We start from the raw sequence: 17,976 nt of genomic DNA on the forward strand, positions 1-17,976 counted from the left end.
GTTGAAGGTTTAGGAACACCCACAGCGTGGGGTTACATCCCTGACTATTTTGGCTAATAGCCATTGAAGGCTCTATTCTCCAGAAATTTATCTAATTCTTTTTTTAACCTGATTCACTATTCACTATTCTTTTGGCTTTCACAACCTCCCTGATGAGTTCCATGTTTGGACTGTGCATTGTATGAAGTACTTCCTTATGTTAGTTTTAAACCTGCTGCCTATTAACTTCATTGGGTGACCCCTGGTTCTTGCGTTATGCCAAGGGGTAAATAACTTTCCTATTCACTTTCTCAACATCATTTGTGATTTCATAGACCTCTATATATCCCCCCCAGACACACACCTCGATACCCAGGCTCAGGGCACCTGCTGGGCAGGCATGCTTGTGAGAAGAACAGCTATGCTTTACTTATGGCAAACCCTTCTGCTTTCCTTCTTAAGTGGGATGGGCTCTTGGAATCCTGCCTGCCAAGCGCTGAGCCCACTCAGCTGCTCTGTGACCTGCACTTCCTGTCCTAAACTCTTGGCTAGTGCTCAGCAGCTGCTCCCTGCCCCAGAGGTGGCTGCACATCATTGCTGGTGTGTGCACTTGATTTAGTTGGGATTGGTTGTACTCTGAGCAGGGGTCGGACTAGCTGGCTCCTGCGGTCCCTTCCAACCCTGAGATTCTAGGATTCACTAGTCCCCATCCTGCTGCCATCAAGGTGGGGTTTGCCATTGGCGTCACTGGGAGCCGGAGAGGGCCATGGCTGCGTGAGATGGTCTCTGACCAAGAGGGGAACACTTGGGGGGCACCCACAGTGGGTCAGCCCTAGCCGCCTAAACACTGGCGGCGTCCAACTCCGCGAGAGCGAGCAGGGACTGCCGGGAACTGGAGTCCCTTACTCTCCCGAGTCTCCTCCCACAGCTCGACCCGCGAAGGGAGGGAGAACTACGTTTCCCGTGGGGCACCGCGAGAGGGGCCGTACAGGGACGGGCACGCAGCAGCGCCGGCCGGAGTCGGAGGCGGGCGGGGCGCGGGGCCAGGAGCGCGCGTGCCGGGATGGTGCCGCTGGGTGTGGGCGTGGCCTGGAACGCGGCTGCGGTGACTGTTGGGGGCGGGGCCGGCGAAGGGGCGGGGCTGCGGCTGGTGTTGATAGTGCTCGGCTCGCGGAGGGACCGTTACCCTGAGGCGACGCAGCCTGGCAGCGGGAGGGCGCGTGAGGGCCGGGGACTGCACTGGGTGGGGTCTGTCCGCGCGCCCGCACAACCCCCCGCTCCGCAGTGCCCGGCTCGCGCCGGGGTCCGGGTCCCTGTCCCTGCGCCATCGCCGCCTCGTCCCCGGCTGAGGCACCGAGCAGCCCCGCCCCCCTTCCCGGGCGATGCCCTTGGCCGGGCCGGGCGCCGGCAGGTGATTCCCAGCGTCCGCCGCTCGTGCGATCCGCCGCCGCCGCCATGGGGGCCGGGGGTGTCAACTCCAACCCGCTCCTCGCCCGCAGCCCCGGGGACGCGCAGCTGGACAGGGCGGTGGGGCAATGGCTCAGCTGGGACAAGGCGGGTAGCCGATGGGCGGGGGGGTCTGCGGGCGTGTGCCCTGCCCGGGAGCGGCCGGGGCTGAGCCGTGGGGTGCGCGTGGCTGGGGGGGGGGGGGCTGCCGGGGTTGGGCGCGTGGCGGGGGGGGCTGCCGGGGGTGGGCGGGCGCTGCCGGGGGTGGGGCGCGCCTGTCGGGGGGGGGGGGGGCGCGCGTGGCTGGGGGGGGGGAGGGTTTCATGCTAGAAGGCAGCACCAGATCATCTTGTCTGACCCCTTGTAAATCAAAAGCCACAGTCGTCCCGTCCCGTCCCCCCCCCTCCGGTTAGCCCTGCACTAAACCCAGCCACCCGGAATTAGACCCGAGGATGACCCGCCCGCAGGGGGTAGAGGCAGCGTGTCTGCCTTTTGGAGTGACTGGATTGCCCAAAAGGGCATCATGCCGTGTTCGCAGATCACTGGCCGATAGCTCTCCGATGGAAGTTACATTCCACCACCCTTTGCAGATTTTATCCCACTAAGGTGCACTGTGCTGTTCCTTAAAGTGTATTTTAGTCACCACTGGATACTGCTGTCTTGAGACATTTAAAAAACAAACATGACCACTCTGGGTGGGTGTGGGTGTCTTTGTTCCCTCTGCGGACACATTAATTTGGCATTAGTTGGCTTTGCCCTTGGTAATGTGTTTATCCTCCTCATCTCTCTTGTTTTTTGCCAATAAGTTACAGATCTGGTCTGGTGACATCTCATTCCAGTTCTCCTTCTCCCTTGCCCAGTAACTGATGCTCCTTTTATGAGGTTGTCCGTCTGCTCAGATGGTGATGAGCTGAGCTCTCATGCAACAAGGGAGAAGGGTGAGAGCAGTCATTTGAAAAATATATGGGGGGAGGAATGTGGCATATGAAGATCCTGGAATCACAGATGGGAGTAAACACGATGTTCTGTTGTAATCTGTTTAGCACATAATGCAGCCTATAAGAGGATATTAAGGGGGATGTTGATGATTGGCAATAAATGCATTGATTGGCAGATAAATTATTGAATGCATTGCTTTATGTGGCGAAGCGAACACTTCAATGGTTTCTCTTTTCAGATAAATCCCAGAGAGAATTAATCTGGTCCTAATGTAGAAGGACAACATAAGAAACTCTTTGTGGTGATTTGACAGGTTCTGAGGGGGGAATTCAATATGAAAAAGGCAAAAAATTTAAATGGGCAAACATATTTTTAATGCAATGTGTAACTAACCTAAAGGAATACACTGCCGTAGAATATAGTGTTGTAAATCCTAAAAAGGATTAGGCATCTATATCAATAGGGATAGCATTTACACTTACTCTGTCTAGCCTAAAAAAAATAAAGGCTATAATACTTCATGGCACAAGTTCACCAGCAGCTGGGGTCAATGAGCCAGAGTATCCAATGGTATTACATAATTAGATGCATTATGATGTTGGAATGCTTTCATCTGAAGCATTGAGTATTGGCTGTTGTCCCTGATAAGACTAGATGGCTTATTAATTTGTTTTGATATGAGAGTTCCAGTGTTAGGCTTGATCCTGCAAAGACCTGTCTCCTGCTGAAGCCAAAATTGCGTACATGTGATAAGCTTTTGAAGGATTTGGCTCATTCTAGGACAGAGGTTCCCAAAGTGGGCGATACTGCCCCCTGGGGGGCACTGGAACGATCCAGGGGGGCAGTAGTAGCCTCAGGTGCAACTGGGGGGGCGTTGAATAAAAATAAGGGGGCGGTGGAAGCATAAAGAAAGAAGAGAATATAAGAAAATTTTGAAAAACCGTTTGTACATGTTTCATCTGTTGTGTAACATAGAGTTAAAGTTGTAGTGATTACTTTATTTTCCAAATAAATTCACAAATTATAACCGATCATGTGTCAAGTCCGCCAACAGCTCTTAACAAGCAAGTGTTGGCAGGCGAGCATGTCGCGCATTGTCAGGAAGTCCAGCATGCATCGGCAGGAATATGTGCGTGTAATGACTTGTTTACAATATGATACTATAAATAGGCGACGTATGAAATCTAATTTAGATTGTTTCTGAATTGTGTAAAGATCAGTTAACAATAGTGCAATAAGTATTTAAACATTTTTATTCATATTCGATACCTTCGATCTTTACGGATTACGGATCACATACAAAGCAAATTGTATTATTGTTGTTTCAATAAAACAGCAATTTACACATGAGTATTTTTATACATTTTCTTACATATCTACCATACGTAGCAGGCTTGTGTCAGTACAGTACTATTTGAAGGGTACAGTCAATATATTTGTCATATTTTTTATTACAATATTAACGAAAACAGGGGAATGAAATCGAAAAAACTGTTAACTATTAACATTTATTTATATCTATCGAATCATCTGTGTTAATTGGTAAATAAGGCGTGTGTTAATAAGGAACAATTATTTAAATAAGGGCAAGCTAAATTAAAACTATTAACTGATTTTTAATTGCATATTGATTCTTTTTAAATTAATTATTTCTTGATAAATTTAGTTTGATATTTGACAATTTAATATCAAATACATATATCTAATGCTGAGCAAAGAACAAAACCCAATTTATTAGTTTCATTAGTATTTTAGTTTGGTTGTCTTTTGCTGTCTTACGCAAAAACCACTGTATACCTGATGTCGTGGGCGATATTCTACTATATTGTAGGACGTAGGTAGAAATATAGATACATAAAAGAACGCAAATTTGTCACTGTATCTTTGTTTGTTCCCTTAAAGAAGGTAGATTTCTGGGGGGGGCGCTGAGTAATTTTTTTTCTGAAAAGGGGGCGGTAGGCCAAATAAGTTTGGGAACCTCTGTTCTAGGATATCAAAGCTCTCATAAATTTCATTGATTGTAAGAACTCTTTGTAAAGAGAATATTTTGGCTAGTACTGAATGTAGTCACCTGAAACCTAGCAACTGCTTAATAGCACATGCACAGCTGCTTGGGACAAGAAGTGAAGAATACCTTGTATTGACATTAAAGGAGTTTAAAACAATATACTGGTAATTATCCATGTTCCTAAAGTATATTTACACTGAATTATGTGAGGCCATTGTAACTTTTTTTATTTGTCTTGACTTTCTGAATCTAGAAAACTCATGTGTAACCATAGACTTAGGTCATTCTTTCAACCTTAAACATGGAGATTGGCGTTGTAGCATGCTATTTGAAAATAGAATGAGGCACCAAAAGGGCTGCACAACTATTCCAGTTTTCACAAAACACTAAAACTTAATTCTAGAATGTAGTCAGGATCCAATATTGTGGATTATGTGGCTAATAATTTTTTTTGAAGAGATTCATCAATTCTAAACCAAATGGGACCATTGTGATCATCTAATCTGATCTCCTGTATAACACAGGGCATAGAACTTCCACAAAGTAATTCCTAGGTACATTGTCAGGTTAAAAATTGTTTGCTTTTTAAAAAGCTTCCTGACCTGTGTTACTAAATACCTAAGATTAATAATGAATTTTTAAAACATCTAATTTATGAAGTTTACACTTTTAATTTTAGACAGTGGGAATAAAGTGTCAAAATTGCTTGGTTTACACTTGCTTTTAGGTCAGTTTCACTTTGTGCTAGTGCCTGATTTCCAGAATTCTCATGCAACTGCAGCCCAAAGTGCAACATCTTAAAATCCAAACACCAGATCTTATTCAACAAATCTCTCATTGAATGAATACATTTGAACAAAGCAGGAAGGTAAAATGTGCAGGATTTTTGGTTCTTGTCTCCTGAAATGATGCTAGATAGAAGAACATTAAAAACAGGTTTTTTAAATACTAAATTTTAATGGGAAAATATTTTTGATAAGATTTTTTGCTATTGCAGCTATGTAGTATGATCCTTCTCAAAAACGAATATAGTGAATTTGATTTTTTTAAATTATAATCTTTATATATATGGTTTCTCTTGTTTTTGCTTTTAAACTCCTTAATTATGGTAGCTTTCCTTTGGCCAAATGCCAAAGACAAAGCAAAACATGCTTTGCACATACTTGATTGATTTACTTCTTGGAAGCTTTCATCCCATAGTATTGTCATTGTGAACAGATACTTACTGTCTCCATTTTAAAACCAGTTTTTGGAGCCTAATTAATACACAACCCTCAGCCTTTTGGACTGTTATCATTTTAGGTTTTTAATGTACCTGCAACTGCCTGTGGCCAACAAACACCCACTTTAGCCATTAATCTGCAGTGCCCAAGAGGAACAACAGGAAACCATTTGACTCCAGGCTAAATAGCACTAGCTTGCTAATATTGACTTTTCCTTTTTTCCCTCAGATTAAGAGCTGTAGGATGCTTTCCAAAGAATAACATCCCACGTAGGTGTTTGTACAAAGGCAACTTTCACTAATCTAAATTCTGTTTCCATCATGGTTTTCCATTTGTTTCCTTTTCTGCTCATTTACTTTTTCCTCAGTTTCCTCTCTTTTTGTCAGGTTTTTTTGTTGATCCCGTCTCATATTTCTATTGCTGAGAAATTAGCTCTTTCAAGTTTACAAGGTACAACAGCATCCTATTCCCCTGCCCCCCGTCTTCACTCCTCCTCATCTGTAGGCCACATAGTTGACTAAATGAAACACTAGCCTATTCTGCTATGAGCATTCCTCCCCCACCCCCCCTTCCTTGGTCCCATTTTTCATGTCTGAATTCTTTTTATTTTCTCTTTGCTCTCCCAAGATTGAGTATGGGCATGTACAGACTTCTCAAAAAGGGGTCCCAGGACAGGTTTTTTTTGAGCAGAACATCTCCCACATGGAGCTCACTGTAGGGTCCCAACCTCAGTTGGGAGTAGGTGGGCTGCGTGTTTTCATTAGCTGACTTTATATAGTGTTGGAATATGCTTCTCGAGTGGTATGAAAACAAGCTTCTTTCACTGAAGTTCTGATATAATCTTCTTATAAGGCCCCCTGTCACCATAGTGTCTGAGAACCTGTTTTGGAGAGCAATGCTCCAGCCGGGGAGTGGGGTTGGGTGCTTGCCCCGCTCTGTGTGGCTCCCGGAAGCAGCAGCATGTCCCCCCCCATCTCCTATGCGTAGGGGCAGCCAGGGTGCTCTGCACACTGCCCCCACAGCTCCCACTGGCCAGCAACCACAGCCAATGGGAGCTGCAGGGACCGTGCCTGCGGACAGGGCAGCGCGCAGAGCTGCCTGGCTGTGCTTCCGCATAGGAGCCAGAGGGAGGACATGCCACTGCTTCCGGGAGCTGCTTGAGGTAAGCGCCGCCCAGAGCCTGCACCCCTCATCCCCTCCTGTGCCCCAACCCCCTACCCCAGCCCTGATCCCTCCCCCACTCTCCAAATTCCTCAGTTCCAATCCTCCTGCACCCCCAGCCGCAGCCCTCACCCCCTCCTGCACCCCAACCCCTAATTTTGTGCGCTTTCATGGCCTGCCGTACGATTTCCATACCCAGATGTGGCCCTCGGGCCAAAAAAATTGCCCACCCCTGCTCTACTGGATGTCTGATTACTTGAGCATGCTCAGTGGAGTAGTCTTAACTTTATCAGTGTTGGCGATATGTGATATTAAGTTCTGGGGGTGGGTAAATGGAGAGTCTCCATAATGGGAATATGGATGTCATTCTGTGCCTGAGAAGAGGGATTATTATACTGGTGTCAAGCAGCACAAACTGCAAATCTGTTATCTGAACAGCAAGTGGCAAAAACTTGCTTGACTTGTGGAACTGCCGTAATTCTGGATGTGCAGACCCCTGTGAGCGGTCCCATTGATTTCAGTGGGGGCTCTGCCAGCATAGTGGTGCACTTGCACCGAGCTTATTGCAGAATTGGGCCTTGGTTGGTGACTATGATCCTTGATGTGGACTGGTAGTGGTGGCTGTGTATACACGGAAGATTATGACAGATGAGCTGTTTCACTTGGAAAAGATGCTGCAGTGCAACTGAACTGTAGTTTTCTTATTTTTGTTGTTGTAAAGTTGCATTTAAAGATAAAACTAAAATAGCGGCATTGATGAAATTGTCTTCTAAAGGCTGACAGTGTAACTAATATAAGATCTTTCTCCTTACAAAACCTTTAAAGCACGCTTCTCCAAGCAACCATGACCAATTGAGCACAACTAATTGTCAGAAACCAAAGAGAAGAAATATTCTGAAATCACTCCATATGCATTTCAGTGGCCAAAGATTATTATAAAGCTGAAGGACAAAAATCCTAGCCATAACTCGCTGCAGGTGTATTTTGGGGATAGCAAAAGCATCTCAAAGTGCAAATAAGGCCATAGGGAATTAGCAGTTCAATGAAATAAGAGGCTGTAAGGTAAGGCAATACTTTGGTATTAGTTTCTTAAAACTGAACCTAAGATGTACTGGCAACCAAATCTTCAAAAAAATTAAAACCGCTACACTATTAGTATTTGTTAGTGAAGAATCCTTGGTGCTATTTAAGCCAGACTTGCGGAGAGGCTTGAAAAATGCATTACTATGGTCTGTTGCACACTGGAGTGTACAAGTCAACAGATGTCTGCCATGTCAACTTAGGCAAACATGTTGATGCTTTGAATTATTTCTGAGGTAAAAAGGACAAATGTTAAATGATCTGTAACAGAGTCCATAAGGATCCCTGGTTAAAAGAACTGCTGTTCTGTGTAGATTCAGGTGATGTAGTGAACTAAAATTGATGTTGAGGACTAAATAGCACTTTATCTCTGAGGACATCTTGTAACAGAAATGGAAAAGGTCTACAAAGATCTTGTATACAAGGAGAAACTAAAGAGTAGAATAATTTAGCTTAAACAGAATAAGGAAGAGATGGGGGTATCAAGCTGACTAGAGTAATTTGAAGTAAATGTAGGAGTTGAGATACTTTAGTTTCATTGACTTAAACTGTGTATTATTTCTAACAGGTGAAAATACTAGAAAAAGCTAAAAAAAATAAATATCTTATTTGCTTAAGTCTTTATGCAACTTCCTTTTTCATTTCCTTCAGCTCTTTCAGTGACAATCAGTGAAACCAATTTCCCTTTCATTGTTCATTTCACTTCAGGGTTCTCAATACAGCAATGTTTAGGTTTTGCTGAGATCCTAAGAATCCCTCTGGTAAAGGACCAGGAGTACTTGTGGCACCTTAGAGACTAACAAATGTACTAGAGCATAAGCTTTTGTGGACTACAGCCCACTTCTTCGGATGCATATAGCCTATGCATCCTATATGCATCCAAAGAAGTGGGCTGTAGTCCACGAAAGTTTATGCTCTAATACATTTGTTAGTCTCTAAGGTGCCACAAGTACTCCTGTTCTTTTTGCGGATACAGACTAACACGGCTGCTACTCTGAAACCTATCCAAAGAAGATAAAGTGTGAGTTGTGCATATGTACTCGAAAAAAGCTTTAAAATCTGCGGGCAAACAGGTTTTGCCAGACAAATGGATGTAGATTCAGCTGTGGGCCTTGATTCACATGTAGATTAAGCATTGGAAGCTCTGTTTTGTATATGGTGTCAACAGGAGGATGTGAAAACAACTTAAAGCCAGCACACCAGGAACGGAATCACTGGGGGTCATCCTGACCATGGGGACAAAAACAATGAGTTTTGGGAAATGCACAAAGTCATTTTGTTTTCATTCGCTGAGGAAGCAAAAAGAACAGTGCATTTTGCATTCATGAGATAAGCTGTTTTAAACAAAACTTTAATAGGCTAAAAACCTAACCTTAGGTCTTGTATTATTGTGCAGGTGCAAATGCTAGTAAGTTGAGATGATTAATCAAGAATAAACAGGTCTTTGGATTTTTTTCTACAATAGAATTTAAAAATCAAGAGCGTGGTATAAGTGGTACTGTCAGGGTGATGATGCTTTAAACTATATGTTAGAGATTAATTAGTTGTGTCACAGAAAATTTTAAATTCCCTGTCGCTCAGGAACATTTATAAAACACTTTCCGTACTACAGTCATACTGGATTTTTAGGGGCTGATCCTGCTTCCATTTGAAAACATTAATAAAACATCCATTGACCTGCAGGAATTGGCTCTACCCTCGTAGCAGGAATTGTAAGTTTTGTATAGGCTGGTGGCCATGGATTTATGTACTCTGAAATTCTGTGGCTGTGGAATTTACTGTAGAATTGTGTTCTAGAATGAGTATTTATTTATTTTTTTAAAAAACAAAAAGCTTTTAGAGTAACAGCCGTGTTAGTCTGTATCCGCAAAAAGAAGAACAGGCGTACTTGTGGCACCTTAGAGACTAACAAATTTATTAGAGCATAAGCTTTCGTGGACTACAGCCCACTTCTTCGGATGCATATAGAATGGAACATATATTGAGGAGATATATATACACACATACAGAGAGCATAGAGTCACACTTCAAAATTAGTTCCACAATCCGTACAACGTCAGCAAAAGTAATTTTGTATTGAAGAATGAAAACAGTAAGTCTGCTCCTCCTGATCATTAGTCTTGGAATAGGGCTTCAGAATGTCAGTCGAGAGCAGTATACTGTCTGCAAATGTTCTAACTTCCCTGGACAAAATCTGGATGTGTAGAGGGTACAGAGGATTTAAAATATCTTCCTACATGGAGAACACTTTCAGGTAATGCACATCTTTCTTTTTGTAATACCTTCTTCAAATCCAGGGACAAGGTTGTATCCTGTCAGTGATCCTCCTGCCCCATGTTTGATTTTTTTTTTTCCATTTCATGTGCTAATTCATTCCCCTGCGCTCTTCTGTTTACATCAGACCTGAAATTAATCATGGTCTGTTGAGAAGAAACTTCTGCCGCCTTCTTCACACTGTCAAGTAGCAAACTTGGTGACGATGCAAAATGCTTCTCTTTCCGGAGTTGACGTTGGAAGATTTTTCTGAGCATCCATAGCCGAGTCCACGTGAAATGAGCTATTAAAAACACTATTGCTTAGTCAGTGGGGTGGAGTAAAAGGCCAGATTCATCAATTTGCAAACCTCGGGGAGAGAATCTGATGAAATTTGCAAAGGATCCTGATGTCAGTAGACCTGAAAATTGTTTTGGAAGGGGTAAAACTTTGTAGATTCTAACAATGGTTGAATTATTGTCTTTGCTTTTACTCTCCGAATACCTGCTCTTGGAACCACTATTTTGTCTTTAATATGAAATCTTTGTCAGTGTCTGATAAGACCAGTAAGATCATTTGAACTAGAAAGTGCCATGCAAACTGAATTGAATGTTAAATTCAATTAAAATTAGGTTTAGTTAAAATGGGTTTAAGACACCTTATCTGGTTTGTCCAATTAAACGCTCAAATCTGGTTTAGAAAACAATTTGAGACGAGAGCCTCTTTTATATAAAAAAAAAGGGGGGGGGGCGGAGTTCATCTAGTTCAGTGCAGCAGTGAAAGCAGACGATGATAGGACAGAGGCATTGGCATATAAGTCAATGTAAATACGTTGGCAGGAACAATATTCAAACTTGGTGTTGCTTAGAGAGGAAATCCTCTTTGTTGGCTCCTGTGGTGCTGTGTGGTGTTAGATAAATGTATTACATTTTGCTGTAGTTTTGTTGGTTCAAGACTAACAGTTCCCAGTAGCTTTTATGTTACTATTGATTATAGCTACCTAACAATTCAGTCTTATTCCTCTTCTCTTCCAAATGGGATTTCCCTTCAGTTTCCAAAGAATATTCTTAAAATATTTTATTTAGCTTTCTCTGAGATCTTGTTTGGAGGGCTTACTGAGAATACCTACAAGGTGAAAATGGTATGAATTTTTATTACTAGTTTGTGCTTTTCTAGATAAATATTGTTGGATTTATATACCTCATAGTAGGGTTTGAAACCAATCTTAACAGTAGGGTTAAAATAACTATGTAATAGAATGCTAGGTGGCTTCTCCATTAGTCCAAACCTTTAGTTTAACTGCAAACCTGGACAGAAAGAATTACTTATCAGAGGGAATGGAGCACAAAACCCATTGGGAAGGGAACACTTGATCCCATGCAGGGATTTGATCTCTGCTGACCAGGCAGGGTGTGGGAGTGCTGAGGGCAGCATGCTCATTTGCTTTGTGGGGGTGTCATGTTTGCACTGACTTTGAACAAGACCCCTTATCCCCAACAATGTTTAGACAACCGACTGAACAGCACAAACTCTTCAAATAGCTGAATCCAAGTACTTAGCAGAAGGAAGGTTGCTCTGTTGGGGCCTTTAAGGATGCTAGAGTGTCCTGGAGCATCTGTCTTATAAAACAAGGAAAATGTAAAATTCATTGAGGAGCAACTGCTATTTTATATCAAAACAACCTAGTTTTTTTCACCTTAAAGGGTTTCAGTAAAGCCTCCTGTCATAGTAATTCTGGCAGCTGTCAAGAGGAGGCATGTCAGTCTACAGCTGTATTTGATTTATTTTAACTATTCTCTTCTGACCCTTCTATTTTATTTTAATTGAATTTGGTCTGAATTCATGTCTGTGTCTGTTTCTACAATACTTGTTTTCTGTAGCCTGAAGAGCATGATTCTAAGGCCTGGTCTACACTAGGCGTTTATGTCGAAGTTAGCGCCGTTACATCGAATTAACCCTGCACCCGTCCACACCGCGAAGGTATTTAGTTCGACATAGAGGTCTCTTTAATTCGACTTCTGTACTCCTCCCCGACGAGGGGAGTAGCGCTAAATTCGACATGGCCATGTCGAATTAGGCTAGGTGTGGATGGAAATCGACGCTAATAGCTCCGGGAGCTATCCCACAGTGCACCACTCTGTTGACGCTCTGGACAGCAGTACGAGCTCGGATGCTCTGAACTGCCACACAGGAAAAGCCCCGGGAAAATTTGAATTTGAATTCCTTTTCCTGTCTGGCCAGTTTGAATCTCATTTCCTGTCTGGACATCGTGGCGAGCACAGCAGCACTGGCAACGATGCAGAGCTCTCCAGCAGTGATGGCCGTGCAATCTCAGAATAGAAAGAGGGCCCCAGCATGGACTGATCGGGAAGTCTTGGATCTCATCGCTGTGTGGGGCGATGAGTCCGTGCTTTCCGAGCTGCGATCCAAAAGACGGAATGCAAAGATCTATGAGAAGATCTCTAAAGACATGGCAGAGAGAGGATACAGCCGGGATGTAACGCAGTGCCGCGTGAAAATCAAGGAGCTGAGACAAGGCTACCAGAAGACCAAAGAGGCAAACGGACGCTCCGGATCCCATCCCCAGACATCCCGTTTCTACGAGGCACTGCATTCCATCCTCGGTGCAACCGCCACCACTACCCCACCACTGACCGTGGACTCTGAGGATGGGATAGTGTCCACGGCCGGATCCTCGGACATGTTAGCGGACGGGGAAGATGAGGAAGGAGATGAGGAGGACGAGGCAGTCGACAGCGCTCACAACGCTGATTTCCCCGACAGCCAGGATCTCTTCATCACCCTTACAGAGATCCCCTACCAACCGTCCCCAGCCGTTACCCCGGACACAGAATCTGGGGAAGGATCAGCCAGTAAGTGTTGTAAACATCTAAACATTTATTTGTAACAGAACAGGAATATTAACAATTTAAAAAATGGGTTTCTCATGATTAGTTTGATTAGCTTAACGGTTCAGTCATGGGCAGTGCAACTATTGAAAAAAAATCTAGCAATGTCCGGTTTTGCATGATTGTCCTGCCCAAGCCGCTCTACTGATTAGTCACTGCTACAGCAGCTACAGTAAAATGCGGTCTATATGTCCGGGGATGGAGCAGAAATCCTCCTGTGACATCTCGAGGAAGCTCTCCTGGAGGTAATTGGAAATCCGCTGCATTAGGTTCTTGGGGAGAGCGGCCTTATTGGGTCCTCCGTAGTACGACACGTTGCCGCGCCACGAGACAAGCAAGTACTCTGGAATCATTGCTCTGCACAGCATGGCGGCATACGGCCCTGGTCTTTGGAGGCTTTCCCGGAGCATTCTCTCTTTCTCGCTGTCAGAGATCCTCATGAGGGTGATGTCGCTCATGATGACCTGCTTTGAATGAGGTAGGGGAATGTTAGTGTTGGGACTGCTTTGCCGTTCCTTTACAGAACTGTAACCGCTGGTTTGCAGCCACGCGGTGGAGGCGGGAGAGGGGCAGCCGAAAGGGATCGTTCCCGGGGACAGCCGCGAGGGTGTGGGACAGGAGCAGACTTCCTGCTTGCCGGATTGCTGGCAGCAGGGACCGACATTGATTTCACTGTGAAATGAGGCCATTGCTAATATTAAAGTTTTAAGCTGCCACAAGTCTACGGCTTACCATGTCTGCCTGCAACAGAAATTCCGTTCTCCTGAGAGGCTTCTCAAATGTGCTGTACAAGACCCCAGGCACTGAATGCGAAGGCCGAGAATTCGACCTTGTGCTGAGTGCGCATGTGATAGGTGCTGTGCATGGTCTTGTTCACAGAGAAAGACTATGTTCTTTGTTCACAACTACATTTATCTTTCTGAGGAATTCACTCCCTTTTTCCCATTCCCACAGCCCCATCTGCGACTGTCTCACAACCTAGCCTGTCATCACACTCCCAGAGGCTAGCGCGGATTAGGCATAAGAAGAAGAGGACACGGGAGGACATGTTCTCGGAGCTTATAGCCTGCTCCAGAGCCCAGGCAGCACAGCAGACCCAGTGGCGGGAGAACTTGACCCGAATGCACCAAGCAAACATGGATCGGGAGGAGAGGTGGCGTCAGGAAGACCAGCAGGCGACTCAAACCCTGCTTGGACTAATGAGGGAGCAAACGGACACGCTCCGGCGCCTTGTGGATGTTCTGCAGGAACGGAGGCAGGAGGACAGAGCCCCGCTGCAGTCCATCTCTAACCGCCCTCCCCCGCCACCAAGTCCCATACTCCCCTCACCCAAAGTGCACAGAAGGAGAGGCGGCAGAGTCCCTGCTAACTCTCACTCCAGCCCTGCAGAGAGCTCGAGCAGCAGAAGGCTCTCATTCCCCAAAATTTGACAAGTTCTTTCCTTCCCGCCTGACACAAGCCCCCGTCCAAGTTTCACTTCCCAGTTCCATGTGTAGTTGATAATAAAAAATACGTTTCTGTTAACTACTGTTTCCATCATGTTCTTTTGGAGGAGGGGGGGAAAGGGGGTTGGTAATTGGACAGGACAGTCACCTTTGGCAGGGTACATAGTCGGGGGCAGGCACAGCAGCAGGGCACATACATAGTGCAGTGATGCAGTGACTAGTTACCCTGGTTAGTCTGGGAGGTTGTTTTCATGTTATGTGGTGGGGGGTGGGTTGCTCTGTGACTTTGTGGCAGGGGAGGGCAGTTACAGATCTTAAGCGGCGGTCCTTAGGCAGGATCACAGAGCCACACAGCAGGGGATCTGTAACCGTCCTCCCCCTGCCACAAAGTCACATAGACCCCCCCATACACACAGTCCCTATCAGGAGGGGTGACAGGCTCCGTTGAAACAACCATCCCACCGCAGCGGAGCCTGTCAATCCTTGAGTTTAGAAGCTGCATTCGCGCCACTACAGTACACCCACTCCGCACCACAGTCTGCGTCCCAGTTTTAAAAAATTCCCGCGAAAACACTATTAAAGAAAACGGTGTGCTTTAACAAAGTAGAACTATTTTTATTTTGAAACGTGTGTTGGAAGTGGGGTGAAGGGGGTATGTAACTGGATAGGATAGTCAACATTAACTGGGTAAAGAAACGGGGGCAGGTTTAGCTTCTCAATACACAAACTTTAAAGTCACAGGTTACCCTGCTCACTCAGGAACTTTGCTTTCAAAGCCTCCCGGATGCACAGCGCTTCCCGCTGATCTCTTCTAATCGCCCGGCTGTCTGGCTGTGAGTAATCAGCAGCCAGGCTATTTTCCTCAACCTCCCACCCCGCCATAAAGGTCTCCCCCTTGCTCTCACAGAGATTGTGGAGCACACAGCAAGCTGCAATAACAATGGGGATATTGGTTTCGCTGAGATCACAGCGAGTCAGTAAGCTTCTCCATCTCCCTTTGAGACGGCCAAAAGCACACTCCACCACCATTCTGCACTTGCTCAGCCGGTAGTTGAAGAGTTCTTTTTCAGTGTCCAGGGCGCCAGTATAGGGCTTCATGAGCCAGGGCATTAGCGGGTATGCTGGGTCCCCGAGGATGACTATAGGCATCTCCACATCCCCAAGAGTTATTTTGTGGTCCGGGAAGTAAATACCTTGCTGCAGCCGTCTAAACAGACCAGAGTTCCTGAAAACACGAGCGTCATGAACCTTGCCCGGCCATCCCACGTAGATGTTGGTAAAACGTCCCCTGTGGTCCACCAGTGCTTGCAGCACCATGGAAAAGTAGCCCTTTCGGTTAATGTACTGGCTGGCCTGGTGTTCCGGTGCCAGGATAGGGATGTGAGTTCCATCTATGGCCCCACCGCAGTTTGGGAATCCCATCGCTGCGAAGCCATCTATGATCCACTCCACGTTTCCCAGGGTCACTACCTTTGGCAGCAGTACATCAACGATTGCCTTGGCTACTTGCATCACAACAACCCCCACGGTAGATTTGCCCACGCCAAAGTGGTTCGCGACTGACCGGTAGCTGTCTGGCGTTGCAAGCTTCCAGAGGGCTATGGCCACTCGCTTCTGGACAGTCAGGGCTGCTCGCATCCGGGTGTCATTGCGCTTCAGGGCAGGGGACAGCAACTCACAAAGTTCCAGGAAAGTTCCCTTCCGCATGCGAAAGTTTCGCAGCCACTGGGATTCATCCCAGACCTGCAGCACTATGCGGTCCCACCACTCAGTGCTTGTTTCCCGTGCCCAGAATCTCCTTTCCACGGCATCAACATGACCCATTGCCACCGTGATGTTCTCAGCGCTGGGTCCCCTGCTTTCTGAGAGGTCTGTGCTACTCTCAGAGTTCAGGACATCACCACGGTGCCGTAGCCTCCTCGCCTGACTTTTCTGCATCTGCCTCAGGGAAAGGTGTATGATAAGCTGCGAGGCGTTGAGAGCGGCCACAACTGCAGCGATGGTTGCAGCAGGCTCCATGCTCGCAGTGCTGTGGCGTCCGCGCTGTCACTGACTAGAAAAGTGCGCGAACTGATTTCCCGCCGGCGCTTTCAGGGAGGGAGGGCGGGAGTGATGGACGGATGACGACAGTTATCCAAAAGCACCCTGGACACATATTTTTTACCCAGAAGGCATTTGCGGCTCCACCCAGAATTCCAATGGGCAGCGGGGACTCCGGGAACTGTGGGATAGCTGACCACAGTGCACCACTTCCAATGTCGACGCTTTCCCCGTTAGTGTGGACTCACAAAGTCGAATTACTGTCCTTAGTGTGGACACACACGTTCGACTTTGCAATATCGATTCCAAAAATTCGATTTAAGTAAAATCGAACTACTCTCGTAGTGTAGACAAGGCCTAAGTAGCAACATCCTCTTCGCTTTTGGTTAGTTCAGTAAAAGGTATTCTCTAACTTAAAATAAATAAACGTAATAAAGGTCGTTATAGAAAAAGGTCTGTTGTACAAAGGGTTTGGCTCTCATCCAAGCATCTCTCAGCTGTGTGTCTAGTCTGAGTTAAGGTTTACTTGTACCCCAGGAATATAATGGAATGCTACATAGTTTTACTAATCCCCTACATCTTTCCTGAGCCCTATATTCATTTTCAGCCAGTGCTAAAGTTACTCTCAGTGGGAAGCGTAATGGTGCAGTGATGCTGAAAGCTTTCCTGCATAATACAGTGTCTTTGAAATAGGGTGTGTCAGTTTTTTCCTTTACTTCACGCACTCGCGGTCTGCGGTGTTAAATCCATGCCACACAAATCTTAATTTTCAATGAGTATGCTGATTGCTGGTTCCTGTTTGTCTTATGGATCTAAGAACTGAACCTTTAGAAGTGAGCCACTGCACACCTGAAAAACGGAGCACAGTAGAATTTATTTAATACACATCTCTTTAAAAACAACAACAAACAACAAAAACCTGGTGGGCTCACTCCACTTCTCAGTGATTCTATAATAACACAAGCTGTGGTGAGGGATTAATAATGTAAGACTCTGCTCTTACAAAATACACTTGTGTGTCTATTTTTTGAATATCGTGTACAGTACAGTATTGAGTGTTGGGATGGTGCCATACAGGTGTGACCGTACTGAATGAACGGTGACAACATGGCTTAACATGACTGAACTGTGAAAGAGGATTCTGGGAGAAGAATCCTTTTCTTAGCATCAGGCAGATGCCAGAAGTGAAACTGACTGGCTCCACGTTGCGTGTATGATGAATACTGATGTTTGCATCAGCAAATATGCCCACTTGAAAGCAAACAACACGTATAGAACATCTTGAGTGGAGCCCGGGCTGACCGGGGCATCTTGACCCTGTAGAAAGACATCACGCAGGGGGCTTGTCAAGGCTGCTTCCCCACTCTGAACTTTAGGGTACAAATGTGGGGGCCTGCATGAAAACTGCTAAGCTTAACTACCAGCTTAGATCTGGTCTGCTGCCACCATTCCCAAAACTAGTTCCCTTCCCTGGGAAGCGTTGAGAAACTCTT

General features: G+C 45.6%; 2 protein-coding genes across 7 annotated transcripts in view; both read left to right on the top strand.

The window, feature by feature from the left end:
- The window catches only part of LOC122173089 (glucose 1,6-bisphosphate synthase-like), a 72,438-nt gene that overhangs the window by 31,088 nt on the left and 23,374 nt on the right, over nucleotides 1-17,976 (top strand). The window contains exon 1 of one of the 5 annotated variants that reach the window (XM_065565455.1): nucleotides 1,028-1,390. The exons of 3 other annotated variants lie outside the window; for them this stretch is intronic. In XM_065565455.1, coding sequence (XP_065421527.1) covers nucleotides 1,043-1,390 — 348 coding nt within the window. In that variant the 5' untranslated portion in view covers nucleotides 1,028-1,042. One more of the 5 variants, XM_065565456.1, reaches the window with a different exon arrangement.
- On the top strand, nucleotides 1,387-14,522 carry LOC135975258 (uncharacterized). Of its 2 annotated transcripts, none has more exons than XM_065565453.1 (3): nucleotides 1,387-1,506; nucleotides 2,232-12,962; nucleotides 13,953-14,522. In XM_065565453.1, exons 2-3 carry the CDS (start codon nucleotides 12,386-12,388, stop codon nucleotides 14,426-14,428), a joined length of 1,053 nt encoding a protein of 350 aa, XP_065421525.1. In that variant the 5' UTR covers nucleotides 1,387-1,506; nucleotides 2,232-12,385; the 3' UTR covers nucleotides 14,429-14,522. The 2 variants fall into 2 exon arrangements, with proteins under 2 accessions (XP_065421525.1, XP_065421526.1); XM_065565454.1 differs by lacking the exon at nucleotides 1,387-1,506 and having other exon boundaries at nucleotides 1,745-2,363; nucleotides 11,970-12,962.

Source organism: Chrysemys picta, chromosome 13, assembly GCF_011386835.1.
Source record: "Chrysemys picta bellii isolate R12L10 chromosome 13, ASM1138683v2, whole genome shotgun sequence".
Taxonomy (NCBI): Eukaryota; Metazoa; Chordata; order Testudines; family Emydidae; genus Chrysemys; species Chrysemys picta.

Coding starts and splice junctions, on each gene's coding strand:
- LOC135975258 (XM_065565453.1), top strand. CDS start 12,386: ATGCAGAGCTCTCCAGCAGTGATGGCCGTGCAATCTCAGAATAGAAAG. Junction 12,963..13,952: donor ATCTGGGGAAGGATCAGCCA/GTAAGTGTTGTA, acceptor CCATTCCCACAG/CCCCATCTGCGACTGTCTCA.